The sequence below is a fragment of the Podarcis raffonei genome, chromosome 3 (genome assembly GCF_027172205.1).
Source record: "Podarcis raffonei isolate rPodRaf1 chromosome 3, rPodRaf1.pri, whole genome shotgun sequence".
Taxonomy (NCBI): domain Eukaryota; kingdom Metazoa; phylum Chordata; class Lepidosauria; order Squamata; family Lacertidae; genus Podarcis; species Podarcis raffonei.
The window spans coordinates 78,958,101-78,974,136 of NC_070604.1; the positions used below are offsets into that span (position 1 = coordinate 78,958,101).

Consider the following 16,036-nt stretch of genomic DNA (forward strand, 5'->3'; position numbering starts at 1 on the left):
TGCTAATGAACAGAAACTATTTTTTTTAAATAAATTTTTATTAAGATTTTAAAGGTTACAAAAAAGAATAAAAAAGACAATCAATAAAAAAGAGGGGGAAAACACATACATATATATTAAAGAAAACATAATCAATAAATGGAAAAAGAGAAAAAATAAAAACAATAAAAATAAATCAAAACTTTAACTCGCTTACTTGCATTCACTTATTTCCTTGACTTCCTCACGCCTCCCATTTTTGTATTCTAATTCAATTAGATATTCCAGCAAATCCTTCCAACTTGGTTTTTATCCTGCTAATTTATCTTAACATACTATAATTGCCCTCTTTATATTCTAATTCTTATAAATATTTCAACAAATCCTTCATCTTAAACTTTATCCTTATATATTGTCTTAATATATTGTAGTTTCCCATTAATCTTATTTCCATTAATACTTATATATCTATACTTACTCTAAAAATATTTCCCCTAGGGTCAAAGAAAGATTCAATTCCACGATTCCCCCATCTCTCTTTAAAAGAAAAACAAGACAAATTATATACACTTTGAATTCCCAATTTTTCCCACGAGATCCCCACCCCGGTTTCGGCCCCTAGTAATAGTTCCAACAATCTCAAAAGACCCTCAACCCGGAGATCTCAAGTCCGAGGCTCTTAAGTCTCTTTCATGTCCCCTCTGCTGGTCTTTTTGGTAGTCTTTAATGTTAAAAGCCAAATCTCGGGGCAGCTCCAACCCAACAGTAATCATATTCCTTCCTGCCAAACTTCCATAGTTAAGGATAGGGCCTGTAGGATATTCCAAATCTTGTTTCACACTCTTTTCAAATCCAAAGACCCCCAAATCTCCGACCTCCACCTGGCTCAGACTTATATCCCAAAGGTCATTTGATCTCCACACAGGAAGATCTCTCCATCCTTCATTCTCAAGGCTGAGCCAGGCTTCCATCTTCAAAAATTTGCTTCTCCTAGTTGCCATCATGTAAGGCCTCAAGTTGTAGTCCACCATTTGCCTGTGTAGGGCCACGGCTCCCCCTTTCATCACTTCAGTCACAACAAGATTCTCCTTTTCAAGTTTTCCAATTTGTTCAATTGGCAGAGGTTCCCACACTGAGTTCTTGTCCACTTCTTCACCGATGCCCATTTTTGTTCCCATTATTTCTACGTTCGTCACCATAGCATTTATCTGATCATGCAGCTTTCCCAAGAGATAAAATGTCCTGTTCAGCTCGCACTCAATTTCCTTCCCGACCGCCATCCTTAAACAGTCCAAGGTCAAAAACTAGTTTCTCAGGGCTTTATCTTTAAAAACAATTTCCCAGCTGATTCCTTGTAACAATGTCCCAAAGCTCCCTCTAGAGGGATTCAAGTTTCTTTTCACTTCTTCCAGCACAGACCCAAAGGTCCCATACATTAAATTGAAACAGTTCCTTCCTTCCTTTTAAACGTAAAGTTGTAACAAAGACGGGCAGTAAAAACAAAGTCCTTCTTTTGTATCTTGTCAGCAGACTTGACAGCTGTCAAATTTATCTATTCACCGTCAGCGGGCTCTCACAGACCACTCCCGGGTTTGGGCATGTGGCACTTCAATTCCCAAATTTTTAACCTTCTTCTGCAGGGTCCCCTGCTTTCACAAAAAATATTGATGATAGTTTCAATCAATGGAGTTTAAATCCTTTACATAAAATTCTCCACGACCTTAGTTAACAGGTTCTTTGCTTCAATTTATTTACAGAAAGGGGAGGCGGACTTCCTGTTTAGACCTTCCCCGATCGGTACCTATTTTTTTAAAAAACTTTAAGTACTTTAGAGTCCAATTTCCGTTTACTCACGGGTTGTTGTTTGAAATCCAATTGTCCCCAAGAAAAAGTCAGCGCTCTCCGGCAACAGCTACGCGGCTTCACTCCGTAAAAATAGCAGTCGATTCAAAACACTGTGCCGCTCACCCCACGTCACTTCGGAAGCCCCAAAAAGGGGTTTCCCTGTGGGTGGGGGGGGGCGCTCCTGGTGTCAGCCGAATCCCACGTTCCCAGGCTTCATCCGCCTGGGATTTTTAAAGGGTCTCCGCCTTCACCGCGGTGGCACGACCCGAATTCCACGGAGCGGGTTCCTCTCAGTCAGAGGAACGCCGCCATTGCCGATGGCGCTGACCCGGAAGTCCTCTAATGAACAGAAACTAAATCACAACATACAGCAGAAATCCACTTCTACAGATTCTGGTGTTCCAGATAGTCTATGAGGGATTAAGACATCTCAAACCTCAGGGGACTTCATTTGAAGTTCATATGCACAGGATTGGGCTGTTTGCCAAAGTAATACCTGACGCTTCCTTACTTCCCTTGGCACTTAGGCCTGGTCTTGGATCCAATTTAAATAGCAAACAAGGCACACAGTACAGTCCTCACAGGAAAGTACAGTACATATAATCTTTTGTCATCATAACAATCCTTTGAGGCAGGCTGAGAGAAAGTGACAGGCCCAAGAAATTTGATGGCCAGGAACTGGGAGGGGGAGACTTTCTTTCCAGCCACCCCTCCATACTCTTTTTTTTGCCCCTCTGTTTGAGCTGCAGCTTTTCTGATAGGAGCAAGTGAGATTGGTGCTTTTCATGCATGCAGGTATTTTGCAGTATTCACATGTTGTCATTAAAATTTCAGCCCATATCCCCGCTCCCCATTTAATCCAGATTTACCCTTTCTGGGGGAAATATGATGTTTTGTTGTTGTTTTTTAAACTGTTGCCAATGACCTATTTTTTGAAAATTCAGCCTGTGGTCTGGATAGAATGTGGTTTGTTGTTCCCTTCTGGCTGCGTCCTGGCCCTATTCATGGCATAGCAGTGGCCTGTTCACACTCTTGGTTTAACTAGAATATTAGATTGCTTAGCTGATAAATAAAAATGACAACACAAAAAATACATAGATGATTCAAAATGATATAAGAAATATCATAAACTAAGTTTGGCAGTTCAGATATCACAGGAAACTGTGGTTTTAAAAAAATAGGAGAAGAGAACAGGAGGTGCAAGGAGGAAGTGTGCAGGCACATGTCATCTTTCTCATCTGACAAACATGGTAAACATGGTTCATCAGGATAGGTATATTCCATCTAAAATGCACTTGTGTTACTCTTGGTGAAAACTGCTTGTGGCAGATGATAGTTTCTCATTAAAGTTATAGAAAAATGTAAGTGCATATGATTTTATGATGATTTATTCTGCTAGAATAACAATTTTAAAACCAGAATGTGAAACATTCCTTTGTGTTACAAACTAACAGTTGCCTATATATACAATGGAGGCAGTTAAAGTAGACTTGAGATGTTGAGAAACACAAATTAAAACTTTCCTTTATTTGTTTCCAGCAGATCAGGCAATGAAAGAGCCAGTAGAAGATACAGACCCTAGCACTTTATCCTCAGAAGAAGTATGTAATTTCCTGAATGTATTGTAATGAAATGAAATGTAACCGTTAATTCAATTATTGTAAATGTTGGTTACCATTTTATCGTTTTTAATACTGTCAGAACAGGTTCATAAATCCCTGGTATTGCAGGACATTTGGTGAAATGTTTCTGTACCAACTATGCAATGGATGAATTCAGAATAGAACCAGACATTCTAAAATATAGGGAGCTGCCACCAAAACCAAGCACCACACATAAGCCCAGTTCACATATTATGGCTTACTGGGACCATGGGAACGTTGTTGGATCTGGAAGTTTGAAGTTGCTGCTTATACCCAGCACAGTGAAGCATGGCAGCTAAGCCAAGGTGTGTAATCTGGACCTGATACTGTGCTTAAGGTCTCTCCTCTTAAACCTTGAAGCATAACTGAGGTGTGATCTACGGTTACCGGTCATGGTTAAGGAGAACAGACCTGAACCTTATTCCTGGGTTTGGGGAACCTACACATTCACATGGTTCTCAGAAGCCATAGTTTGGCTTACTGTGACATGTGAACCAGGCCACTGAGATCCTCCCTTCTCCCACCACAATGCATAATTCAGCTAATTCTATTACCTGCCTATGTATGATACCTTCTCATATGTTGTGAAATGGGACAGGGAGGGAAACGCTTATAATAATTAAGCCAAGGTATGGGGCAAGTTGCATTACAAGGAGAGAGGGATGCTGTTTTCAGTGGCAGCTCCATGACATCTGTGATTCTGCAATTTCTATATCTGTTATTGAAGCTTTCAGACCACCACCATGGGGAAAAGAGTCGTGGGTCAGTGGTAGAGCATCTGCCTTGCATTCAGAAGGTCCAAGCCAAGTCACCTTTTGTCTAGAACCCTGGAGAGCCACTGCCAGTCTGTGTAGACAATATTGAGCTGGATAGGCCAATGGTCTGACTCGGTGTAAGACAGCTTCCTAGCTTCTGAAGCCCACTAAAGGGTTTAACAAAGCTCCATTTATTTCTTCCATGTTCCTTCCTGTCTGGGACTGCAGATACAGGAGGATTGTGGAGTACCTAGCAAGCTGCCATACATGGCAGTTCACACTCTGTTCAGTTTGGTAGGCCTGATATAGAGGAATGGAAAAAGACAGTTTTACAAGGCGACAACAATTAAGTTTGTCAAAATATATCTGATGGTATATTTTGTCTCCCCATCTTTTGAACAGACAAACAAGTACCCTGTCCAAGATACAGCACTACCAAAAGGTAAGTGCAGAAAATTGTAGTACAGTGGTACCTCGGGTTATATACGCTTCAGGTTACAGAAATAACCGCTAACCCAGAAATAGTACCTCGGGTTGAGAACTTTGGTTCAGGATGAGAACAGAAATCATGCTCCGGAGGCAGCGGGAGGCCCCATTAGCTAAAGTGGTGCTTCAGGTTAAGAACAGTTTCAGGTTAAGAACGGACCTCTGGAACGAATTAAGTATTTAACCCGAGGTACCACTGTAGCTATATATTTGTAATTATCTAAAACTTTCCTAAACTATGCAAAATAAGTGTGGTTGTCACTTGATGTGGAAAATATACATTGAAATGTCTCTAAAGCCAATGTAGAAAAGTTTGTTTTTAAAACACTTAATTACTGTCTGAATACCAAGTGACCACACATGGAACATCACATGGGGTTATTCAGGTTATCCCTTCTCATTGCAGTCCTGCCCAAGATGCTACTTGGGAGTGGGAGTGGGACTCAGGGCAATCTATGGGGATATAGCTTGAAGTGAAATTGGCAGTCCCTCAATCTGTATGCAAAAGTGCCTTCACACAGAGGAATGGACTGTAGCTCGGCAGTGGAGCATCTGCTTTGACTGCAGAAGGTCCCAGCTTCCATCCCCAGTAGAGCTGGGAATGTTTGAGAGGAGCTTAGACAACACATCACTTTTGGACGAAAGCAGCAGAAGGAGCAGGCAGGTTGCTTGGTTTAAAGCAGAGACCAGGGAATGACCTCTCTTCTTGTTTGCTGCACTTGGAAAGAAAGATGGCTTCCTTTCTTGCAGCACCTAAAATATCTCTCTCCACCCCTTAGCCTTGCTATTTCTGCCCCATCCCCATTGCTACCCTTGCTTTCCTTCCACCTCCCACTCTATGCTCGCTTTTTCTTGCTCTCCCAGCCCTTAAGCTCTTTCTCCCCCTCTCCTAGTCTCCCTTTCTTTCCCTTCCACCCTCTAATCCAGGGGTCAGCAACCTTTTTCAGCCATGGGCTGGTCTGCCATCCCTCAGACCATGTGGTGGGCCAGACTATATTTTTTGGGGGAAATGAATGAATTCCTATGCCCCGCAAATAACCTGGAGATGCATTTTAAATAAAAGGACACATTCTACTCATGTAAAAACACGCTGATTCCCGGACCGTCCACAGGCCAGATTGAGAAGGCGATTGGGCCACATCCGGCCCCCGGGCCTTAGGTTGCCTACCCTTGCTCTAATCACTCTGTCCCCCCACCCCCAGCTCCTCACCATGCTCTCCCCCACTGCCAATGCACCACCTAAACTCTTGCGTGTTTGTGCAAAAAGTGTGTCTCTGTGTAAAGTGTGTTATGCCTATTATGATCTCTGGCTGCACCTTTCCCCCAGTCACCCTGCTGCTAGATGCCCTGCCCTGCCTTTTCTCCTGTTCTTCACTCCAGCGGGCCCCAGCCTTCTTCTGTGCCACCAGAAGTTGTGAACATCTTTAAAAAAAAATAAAATGCATGCATGGCTCACTCCTGTTTGCCTTTTGCAACACACATACATCAGTTTCTTTGCCCTCTCCCCATCACCAGCAGAAGGGAGCAGCATTATATTTTAAGGGCAATACACAGTTTAGGCTTAAGCATGTCTTAAGTCTTCAGAGGTGAATCCCATTGAGCAGTAGAGAGTCTGGAACTGCAGTGGGAACAGCAACATTAGCAGCTCACAATACAGGCAAGTCCCAACCAGGCCTCCCACCACTCCAGACAGCCTGGGGCATCAAGAGACCTCATTCAAGAATGTTTAATTTGATATCCAATAAAAGTTTTCATTAATTAGAGGGTTGTTTGGAAATTTTGTTTTATGTGATTTTGTTTTAGAAAACCCATGTAAACTGTCTTGGAAGGGTTATGCCCTGAAAGGTGGGTTTGACACATTCTAAATGCATGCCAAAGAGCTTCATTACTTCCTAGTAAATGTGATTAGAATTGCAACATTGGTGTCACTTTTGCTGTAACATTAAACTGTGTGTAACATTAGGTACATGAATTAAATGAAAACACTTGTTTTCACAATCCTGCATGGGGAGCAGGATTGTGGCCACAGCAGGACATGCAATGGTGCAGACAAACAAAATGTCCCCACATGTTCCGGTTTGAATTGAGAAGAAAGCTTCTGTTGGTAGTTAAACTGCCCACCTGCAGAGGCACAATCCTGCTCCCTGGCAGCTGCGATTTACATAGTTTAAAGTGCCTGTTAGCTGGCCCATCAGATTAATTGCTGCAGAATGAGTCCTGTGCCTCAGCAACACCATAGAACATTTTATTATTCTATCGCAGTTGTGACCTCTGCCTTCTGTTTCTCCTCCTCCTCTCATTGCGTTCAAGCCCAGCATCTTAAAATTGAGTAGACAAGACTGGAGTTGTGCATTAATAGTACAAAGTCCGGTTCCCTGCCAAATCCTATGTAAAGTTGGACAAGATTGACACATAGAGCATTTTTTTGCAAATCAAATGGGACTGGGTATTTAAATGCAACTTTAAATGCAATAAGAGTAAGACAGATGTTTTGGGAGAGGTGTTTAGCATAACGAATGGTGGTGATTCTTCACTCATAATGTACATGCACAGAGTGGGATGTTGTTGTTGTTGTTGTTTTTAATCCATGGCTTCCATGTTGTGGGGAGCCAGTGAACCGGATGTTGTGCCCCCTGATATAAATTGCCTCTTTTGCAATATGTAGAGCTCTTGGCAAGCCATTGCTGGTTTTGCTAGTATGTGTGGAACTGCATGGCTGGCTTCTTGCCCTGATATATAAATTGTCGTCATAATCTAGCTGAATTTTAGTAAGCAAAGATGGTGAGAGCTGAATGTGACTAACACTTCAGAATTTGCCTTTTTAGACGATGAATACCAAACAGAAAAAGTGACACTGGAAATAGCATCTGTTAACATTAGGAGCCTGACATCTGATTCGGGTCTCATACAACAGGTAAGCTGTTAAACTAGCATGTTTCGCTGATACATAAAGCTTAATTAACATTTATTGTGTCCCAACAGCTTACTACTAGTTCAACAGGAGTCTTGTTTTAGTCTGGTGTTCAAAAGATAAAAAGGGGAAAGAGATGACACAAAGCCATGGAAAAGCCCTCAACCCCCAGGCAATCCCAGGTCAACACCCATCTCATATTTGAAGCATGGGCACCTTGGGTCTCCAGTTAAGATCTTAACAGGTGGTCAGGATCATATGGCAGCAAGCAGCTGTCAAAAAAACTCCCACACTGTTTGAGGCTCTGTAGCAGGGGTAGGGAACTCCTGGCCTGTGGACCAAACATGGTCCTCCAGGCCTGCCCATTTGGCCCACAAGGCCATTTTCAGGAAGCTACACCTATCTGCCCCTGACATTCTCTGTCCCAGCTTCTGCCAGCCTAGCAGTCTGAAAACATACCAGTGCAAGTAGATAAATAAGTACCACTGTGGTGGGAAGGTAAACGGCATTTCTGTGTGCTCTGGCTTCCGTCACAGTGTCCTGTTGCACCAGAAGTGATTTAGTCATACTGGCAACCTGGCCCGGAAAGCTGTCTGTGGACAAACGCCAGCTTCCTTGGCCTGAAAAGTGAGATGAGCGTCACACCCCATAGGTGCCTTTGACTGGACTTAACTGTCCAGGGGTCCTTTATCTTTGCCTTACCTATATGACGTCAGGTATGGGCTGGGTAATGGTGGGTCTTCAAAGGAACAATAAGCGTAAAGTTTCCAGTTGTTCCTTTGATCAGACGAGGTGTGCTTCCACCAATTATTTAGTTAATGGGTGGGTGGGAACATGCCTTCAATCCCCTCATTTGAAGAAGAAATGCATGAGGGAAAGGGGGTCTGAAAGCTCCTTTGTAAACATCTTCATGAGAAGATGTTTGCAAGGGGCTGTTTGAAAACCCCAGTTTGCTTTGAAGTCCCAACCATCAAGGCTTCAAAGGAAAGCATCACTAGATGTCACTATGAAGCCTGTATGCTGAGGTCTAGCTACTGGTCCGATTAGGTGCTGGGTCACACCCTATTCTGGGCTCTGTTATGGCAGTGTGCAAGGGGCTGTTTGAAAACCCCAGTTTGCTTTGAAGTCCCAACCATCAAGGCTTCAAAGGAAAGCATCACTAGATGTCACTATGAAGCCTGTATGCTGAGGTCTAGCTACTGGTCCGATTAGGTGCTGGGTCACACCCTATTCTGGGCTCTGTTATGGCAGCGTGGGTGAGGCACTCATTAATACATAACCTCACCCACTTCTCATGGAAGTAAACCAGAGGCCATTTTTTGGTGTTAGGTTTGGGACTGATGCTCTCTGTGGGGATGTGGTCGTGGTTTGGAGGATTTGGTGCAGGTGTGCTCCTCCTCTGTGCCCCACCCCCATGACTACATCCCATTTTGGCTGTTTTGCTCCTGTACTTTCACCAGTAGAATGTTCTATTAGCATATTCAGTGTGGTTTCACTGGTGTACTTTTTGTGCTAATAGTGTGTCTCAAATTCTTCAATGCAGTAGTGCTTCCACCAAATCCCATAGCCCCTCAGCTGGCTGAACTTGAGTACAGGATTTTACCCTTAGGGAACAAAAGGTCTTCATCAAAACAACACATCATATTAAACTGGCTTCTGACTTCAGTTGAAGTGTGTATGTGTGTGTGTGTGTTTTAAAGCAGTGAAACTGATTTCCCTTTACAAATGTTTCAGTGTATTTGCAGAAGCTACATTTTGCCTTTAGGGTGTACTGGTTTTTCTCATCTTCCAACTCATGGAAGGCAAATTTGTAGTTCTGTCTGGTCTTGCAATTTATTAATAGGCAATAAAAATGATATTGTTAAATGGCAATGTTTTAATAGCTGGTTACTTCTCCTACAGTATAAACATATACTGACTAACATGCACCAAAATGGACACAACTGTATTTGAAGTTGTTTTAGAAGTAATTGCATGTGAATTAATCTTTTATTGAATTGGTGGAGTTTGTGGCATGCCTTGACAGGAACAGCTGAGCTCCTACCTACCACTCTGGCACTGAACTGCAGCCTGCTTGTCTGGCTTACAAGACACAAAGCTAAACTACCACAAGGGACAGCACACTGTAGTGGGAGGATCTCATGTTGTTTTATTGCACATTTTTCTAAAAAGGGGAGTTTAGTGAGAATTCTTAGATATACAAAATTGGGTGTTTTAATATAAATCCAAACAAAGCAATATTTTATCCTGCTTTTGCAGTTTGCTCTGAAATGCTAATCTGGCACACAGTATACTTATTTTATTCTGTTTTAGCTTCATTCTTCCTGTACAGTGTTCTTGTTGATATGATTCAAAGACTCTGGTAGGTCAATTCCATCTGAACACAAAGAGGTTAATTTGGGGTGCCATAGTTTTCAGCAGGGTTGAACAGAATGAGCCAATGATGCACTTGATTTTGGAAAACAGAAGGGTACATCCCACTATGCTCTGCTATGTGTTGCCATCCCCTTTCACATTAGATTACCCATTTAGAGTTTCATCTTGGATTTATTCATCTGCTACAGGATATCTAGTTGCCTTCCTTGGTCACAGTGGGAGATACTTGATATTTAGTGTCTAGCTCTTTCCAAAGGCATCTGACTGATGTTGGAAAACATACTGCTGGACTAGATGGATCCTTGTTCTGATCCAGCAGGGTGGTCCTTATGTCCTTAGTAAAGAACCGATGGCTGTAGGGCCTCCAGGCCTCTGGGATTATCAGACAATCCTCAGGACACAATCCTCTTAAACGCTCGAGACAGCATTCTAGTCTACAACTGGGACCAGCAGCAAACTGTTGCAGGGTTGCCGTTCCCAGTTCCAGTAAGTCAGCCTCCAGGATATTCTATTCCATTCTCCTACCTACAATGGTCAGTTAGCATTCTGTGACTACCGGGCATGCTGAGTTCCCATTGGGCTCTTTTAGGGTGGTGGGGCAGGGTCCCCTACTTAGGATTCTTCCTAAATACTTTTTGAGCTTCTGCAAACATTGGGAGTTTCCCCAAGTCTGCTGACACCTCCCTTTTGTGCACGGGTGCTGCCATTTTGGGTACAATGAGCAGTAGCACTCATGCCTGAACATTGGAAATAGAAGGACTGATATTGCATTGCTGACTCTCCACTGAAGTTCTGGCTCTCTTAACACATGGCATTGTCTTTTCTCTCTGTCCACCCCCTTAAATCGATTGCCAGTATTTCTCCTTACAAAGTTACAGTGCTGGTCATGTTTCCATCAGTTCCTGCTATCTCTGTTCTGGAGAATGTCCACCAGCGTCTCAGCAACCAGAAGCAACACACACTATTGTATCCTGTCTTGATTTTTTTTTTTTAATAGCTCAGCCAGTAAAGTATGGGACTCTTAATCATGGGTTTGAGTCCCATGTTGGGCAAAAGATTCCTGCATTGCAGGGGCTTGGACTAGATGACCCTTGTGGTCCCTTCCAGCTCTACAGTTCTATGCCAAAACTTTAGGAGAGCTGGGAAAAACCACAGTAATGGCAGTACAGTCATACTTTGGATCCCAAACGCCTTATGAGTTGAATGTTTTAGCTCCCGAACGCTGCAAACCCGGAAGCTTCCTGCAGCCAATCGGAAGCCGCACCTTGGTTTCCGAACATTTCGGAAGTCGAACGGACTTCTGGAACGTATTCCATTTGACTTCCGAGGTACGACTGTAGTAAATTTTTTCCCTGCCCTGCCCCAGCCCTGGGATAAAGATATCAGCTGAGCAACATTTCCAAGGATTTCAGTGAGAAATCCTTAGTTGACTGGTGTCTAGGGTTTATGCAAATCTGACAATATAAATAAAAGTTATTTGGTACTGGAAAATAGAAATCCATTGAGGGAGAAGCCCCTTGATTATGACTACAACTCTCTCATTAGCATGTAACATTTCACCAGAGAGAATGCTGCAGGGAACACTGACTTTCAACTGGGATAAAAATATGTGGGATTCTGCCTGCCCCTTCTGTAGATTCTGATTATTCCCAGAAGACAGATTAGGCATTGTGTGCATAGTTGCCATGGCCGTAGCACATACATTATCTATGTAGCTTATTTGGAATGGATTTACTGATGCAGTTAAGCGTAGGTGGGCAAGGTGTCTGGTTACAGTGTCTTATATAACTACATAGTTTACCTGTATTTGCATGCACAATTTATGACCTGATCCAGAGTGTTTTGTGATACTCTTGGGTGAATGAAGCTATACAAAAGGCAACTGTATTTTCCTGAAGATATCTCAAGGGAAAGCCCCTCATTGCTCTAATCTTTAAAACTTAAAATAAACAGGGAAAGGGTGTGCTTCATCTGGGTTTATAGCCTTTTCGTAATAGTACAAGCTGTTGCTGCTGATCTGTTGCCATCGCCAGGGTCATTCTTGGCCTAACCTTACTGCTGAGAAATGTTTGGCAAAATCATTTAAAGCCTTGCATAAAATGGTTAATCTCACCCGCTCATCTCCCCCCCCCCCAAAGCAATAGCTACTTACGTATTTCTCCAGATTCGGGCCTCATAGGTTGATAAATTAAAGTTCCTTTCCCTGGAACAAGACTTTAAATCAACATTACTTTTTTTTGCAGCCAGAAGAAGATGATGACAGCCAAAGTAGTACTGGTGAATCACCTACAGGTAATGCAGTGCCCCTAGCCAAATGAACTTAGTGCCTGGATTGAATTTAGAACCGTCAGCAAACAAAGGGAATTATCTTTATTACATTGATTGTAAAAAAACAACACCCCAAACCAAACACTTTTATCTTACACAACTGTGCTCTATTATATCATAGTTTCTTAGATCAGACTTTAACAAAATGTTTAGTGGTTGTTCAAGGTGTCTTTTAAAAGTGATCCTGTAAGGTGGAGACATGCAGAAAATTAAAATTAATATTGAACTTGTTTGTCCAGATAACTTGCATGAGGCCCCTGCTCCTGTTTGTTTTTTTTTACTGGGGAAGTTGGAAGGTTAACCCATTCTGATACAACTTTTATCAGCAGCATGTCCAGGCCACTTCATCAGGTATCATGGTAGCATGGTAGCATAATCAGCTCTGTTGGATTTAGGTAGTCAGAGCTCAGCAGTAGAGCACATGGGTTGCACACATGATGCCTCTGCCATCTCTGGTTAATAAGATCTCACAGAAGTAGTCTGAGATTTTGGGAAGCCACTACCAGTGAGAATGGACAATGCCAATCTCGATGGGTTAATCATCTCAGTAGACGGCCGCTTTCTGTGTCCGTATGCTTTCTATCTTCTCTGTGTAGTGCATAAGAAAACCATAGATATGCTCATTTATTGCAGAAACAGTTTGTGTAGGATTGCCATATATCTGGGAAACCACGGACATGTCCTCTTATGGGTGGCCAATATGCCCATCCAGGCGGATTTTTACATTTTAAAGGAAATGTCTGGGTTTTGAGGGCTTGGTTGGCTTGGACTGCTCTGCACACCGCAGCCACTGCTAGCTTGAGCTGGGGAAAGAGGCAAGCGGGCACCCTTATTTGCTCTTCAAGATATGTCAACTCTAGTTTGTGAAGCATATTATTTTTCAGAATTGCAAGTATGGGCCCAATTCAGATGGGTTTGATAAGCCATGGCTTTATATCCAGAATACAGCTCTATATCTTGAAGAGAATGCTTAAATCTCAGTTTCCTGGCGCTGGTGTCATGAAACTTTGGCTTAAGAAACCAATAAAGTTTTGTTGAATCCGCACAGTGGAGGGGAGAGGGGAAGGAGGGTGGCTCATTCCTAGTTTGATAAACTACAATTCATTGATCAGTACAGCTGAATGAGGCCATTGAGTTTTATGTGCCACAAAGCTAAGGAATAACTCCAATATAATTGTACTTCTAGCTCTGAAGAAGTCATGTACAGAAAATGGCACCTGCTCCTTATGTTTGTCTCGCCAGCCAACCATCAGTGACCTGCTCAATGATGAGGACTTGCTGTATATGATGAGGATAAAGTTGGATCCCGCCCACCCTACAGTGAAAAACTGGAGAAACTTTGCAAGCAAATGGGGAATGACCTACGATGAATTGTGTTTCCTGGAACAGAAACCGCAGAGCCCCACCTTGGAGTTTTTGCTACGGAATAGTGACAGAACTGTGGAGCAGCTGATTGATCTCTGTAAATTATATCAAAGAGTTGATATTGAGAAAATGCTGCTGAAGTGGGTGGAAAAAGAATGGCCAAAGAGACGGCATGGAACCTATCAGAACAACTACTAAATGAAAGAAAATGTCCAGTCCACATTACTTCTATGGTGGAAAATTGAGAGAGTAACATAACTCTGTTCAGTTTGCTAAGTGTGCATGTGTAGCTTTCCTTTGTTAGTGAAAGGAACCACATTCATTTTTGCAACATAAAATGTTTACTGTATCTGTGTACCTAGCCTTTGCAACAACACGGGTGATCTTTAAATATGCACCAGTTCAATGCAGCAAAAGAAGAATGACAACCACAATACACTATTTGGGCTGACTGCACAGTTACTTCCTTCAAACAAACTGAACTATAATTAATTCCCATTTTCACGGAGAGAATAATGAAAGTGAAGAAGGCAAAGGGTCTGGACTCCTCTTTAAAGGGCCCATACCTGTACTGCTGGGGCCTGTTCCACCCCACCATAGTTGCCTCAGCCATAGAGAGAAGAAAGCAGACCATACCAGCACTGGAATATCCTCATTTATTTAACCTAGCCCGCTAATTCCTGTGGGGATATATTTTTGTACTTCTAAAGATATATGTGAACTGTACAGAAGTAAGGCATGTGCTTCTGAAGAAAGCAGTCTAGGGGCACCCAAGGTTGGCTTCATTGGGCCCTGACAACCTCCAGAGCCTCCTCATCCTGCCGCTACCCATCTAGCAGCCCTGAGTGAGCTGGCAGTGAAAGGAGCAAGGAGGAAATGGACCAGCACTCTCTAATCACCTCACCCTCTCCTTAGGGTGTGGGTTAAGCCCACAGGACAGGACAAATGAATGGGCAATGTCAACAGTAATAAGAAGGACATGGGACTACTTGAAGGGGGGTTCCTGAAGGCATCTAGCGGAAGGTCTCCCAAAACCTGGAGCTGACAGTGGGAGTATGTAGTCCTCTTTGCCTTATGTTTGTGTCAATACAGATTGAGTTTTACTGCTACAATTAAAGGTCCTGGACCATGAGTGGGTGACACAGAAAATTGTGGCAGCTTCCCTTTGCTGTTGCTTCTGAAAGCTATGATCAGCAATTGCATTCCCTTGACTTAAGGTTGGTTTCTCTTCCCCGCCCCCATCTGTATTCTTGAGTATTAGATGTCATCCAGATCTTTCAAGTTCTAACCTGCATAACGAAAATAAACTCTGAACATTTTATGTTTGGAACAGCTTTGTATTTGGAATCGTGTGCTGTTTAGATACTCTGCTTTAATAAATTAATTTTGGGCAAGTATTATAAACAACATAGTCATTATATAAATTTGTGTTTAAATAAAGCAACACCTTTAGGGCGTGCAATCCTGTATTGCAAGTAAAATAAATTGCATACAGTATTTAGTTCACAGAGAATTGTCAAGAGCCAGTAGCTCTAGTTTGTTTCAGATTATTCAAGTTCACTGTAGTGCCTCTGTAGTTTTAGATCTTTTAGCTTCTTTGAATTAAAGTGGTTAAATCTCAAATGTGGCAATATATTGAAATATTTTTGGAGTGATTCCATTAATTGGAATTGCTCATTCCCTGTGGTTAGTAGATTTGTTCCAACATGTTTTCAGAGACAGTTTGAGAACTAGTATTAGAGGCTGTTACAAAGCATTTATCTCTACAATATTATCATAACAATTATGAGAGATCTATTAGTAAACTATTGAAAGAAATAGTCTTTGAAATTAACTTTCAGATTAATTACAGTCACTTGAATATGCATTGGTTTATATCTTACATAGCATGACACAATGGTGGGCAGAGGGCCAATTCAGAGGTAAAAGTCAGACACTTTGAATACATTACAAATGTGAAGGGTATGCTGTAGAAAAAATGAATCATTTGATACATATATGAATAGAAAAAGGGATCATTTGTTACACATGTGAATCGGAACAGAGATAATGAGAAACCATAGGATCAAGATCTGTATTTAAAGAAAGAAGGGCTAAACCATTTTATTTTAATATAAAATAAAATGTTGAGCTATAGCCCTAAGCATGCATGCTTAGCAGCAATTCGTTTAAATTGAATGGGACTTACTTCTGAGTAGGTATGCTTATGACTGAAGCCTTTTCCAGACATGCTAAGCTCTTGAAAATTATTCTGAATAGCTTTTGGAGTTGCTGCCTTCAAGAGCAGATGAGACAAGTTAGCTTTGAATGTTGAGTGAAACCTCAGCCGCAGTGTGATTACTCCTTTT

The 16,036-nt window shown here is 42.1% G+C and overlaps 1 protein-coding gene across 4 annotated transcripts in view; it reads left to right on the forward strand.

The window, feature by feature from the left end:
- EDARADD (EDAR associated via death domain) overlaps positions 1 to 15,311 on the forward strand; it is a 31,872-nt gene extending 16,561 nt beyond the window's left edge. For 3 of the 4 annotated variants that reach the window (XM_053382585.1, XM_053382586.1, XM_053382587.1), the window contains 5 exons: positions 3,364 to 3,425; positions 4,625 to 4,664; positions 7,534 to 7,622; positions 12,239 to 12,287; positions 13,510 to 15,311. In XM_053382585.1, the coding sequence (XP_053238560.1) occupies positions 3,364 to 3,425; positions 4,625 to 4,664; positions 7,534 to 7,622; positions 12,239 to 12,287; positions 13,510 to 13,886 (617 nt within the window). In that variant the 3' untranslated portion in view covers positions 13,887 to 15,311. The remainder of the gene's footprint in view (positions 1 to 3,363; positions 3,426 to 4,624; positions 4,665 to 7,533; positions 7,623 to 12,238; positions 12,288 to 13,509) is intronic. The other variant, XM_053382588.1, reaches the window with a different exon arrangement.
- The last annotated feature ends 725 nt before the right edge of the window (positions 15,312 to 16,036 follow it).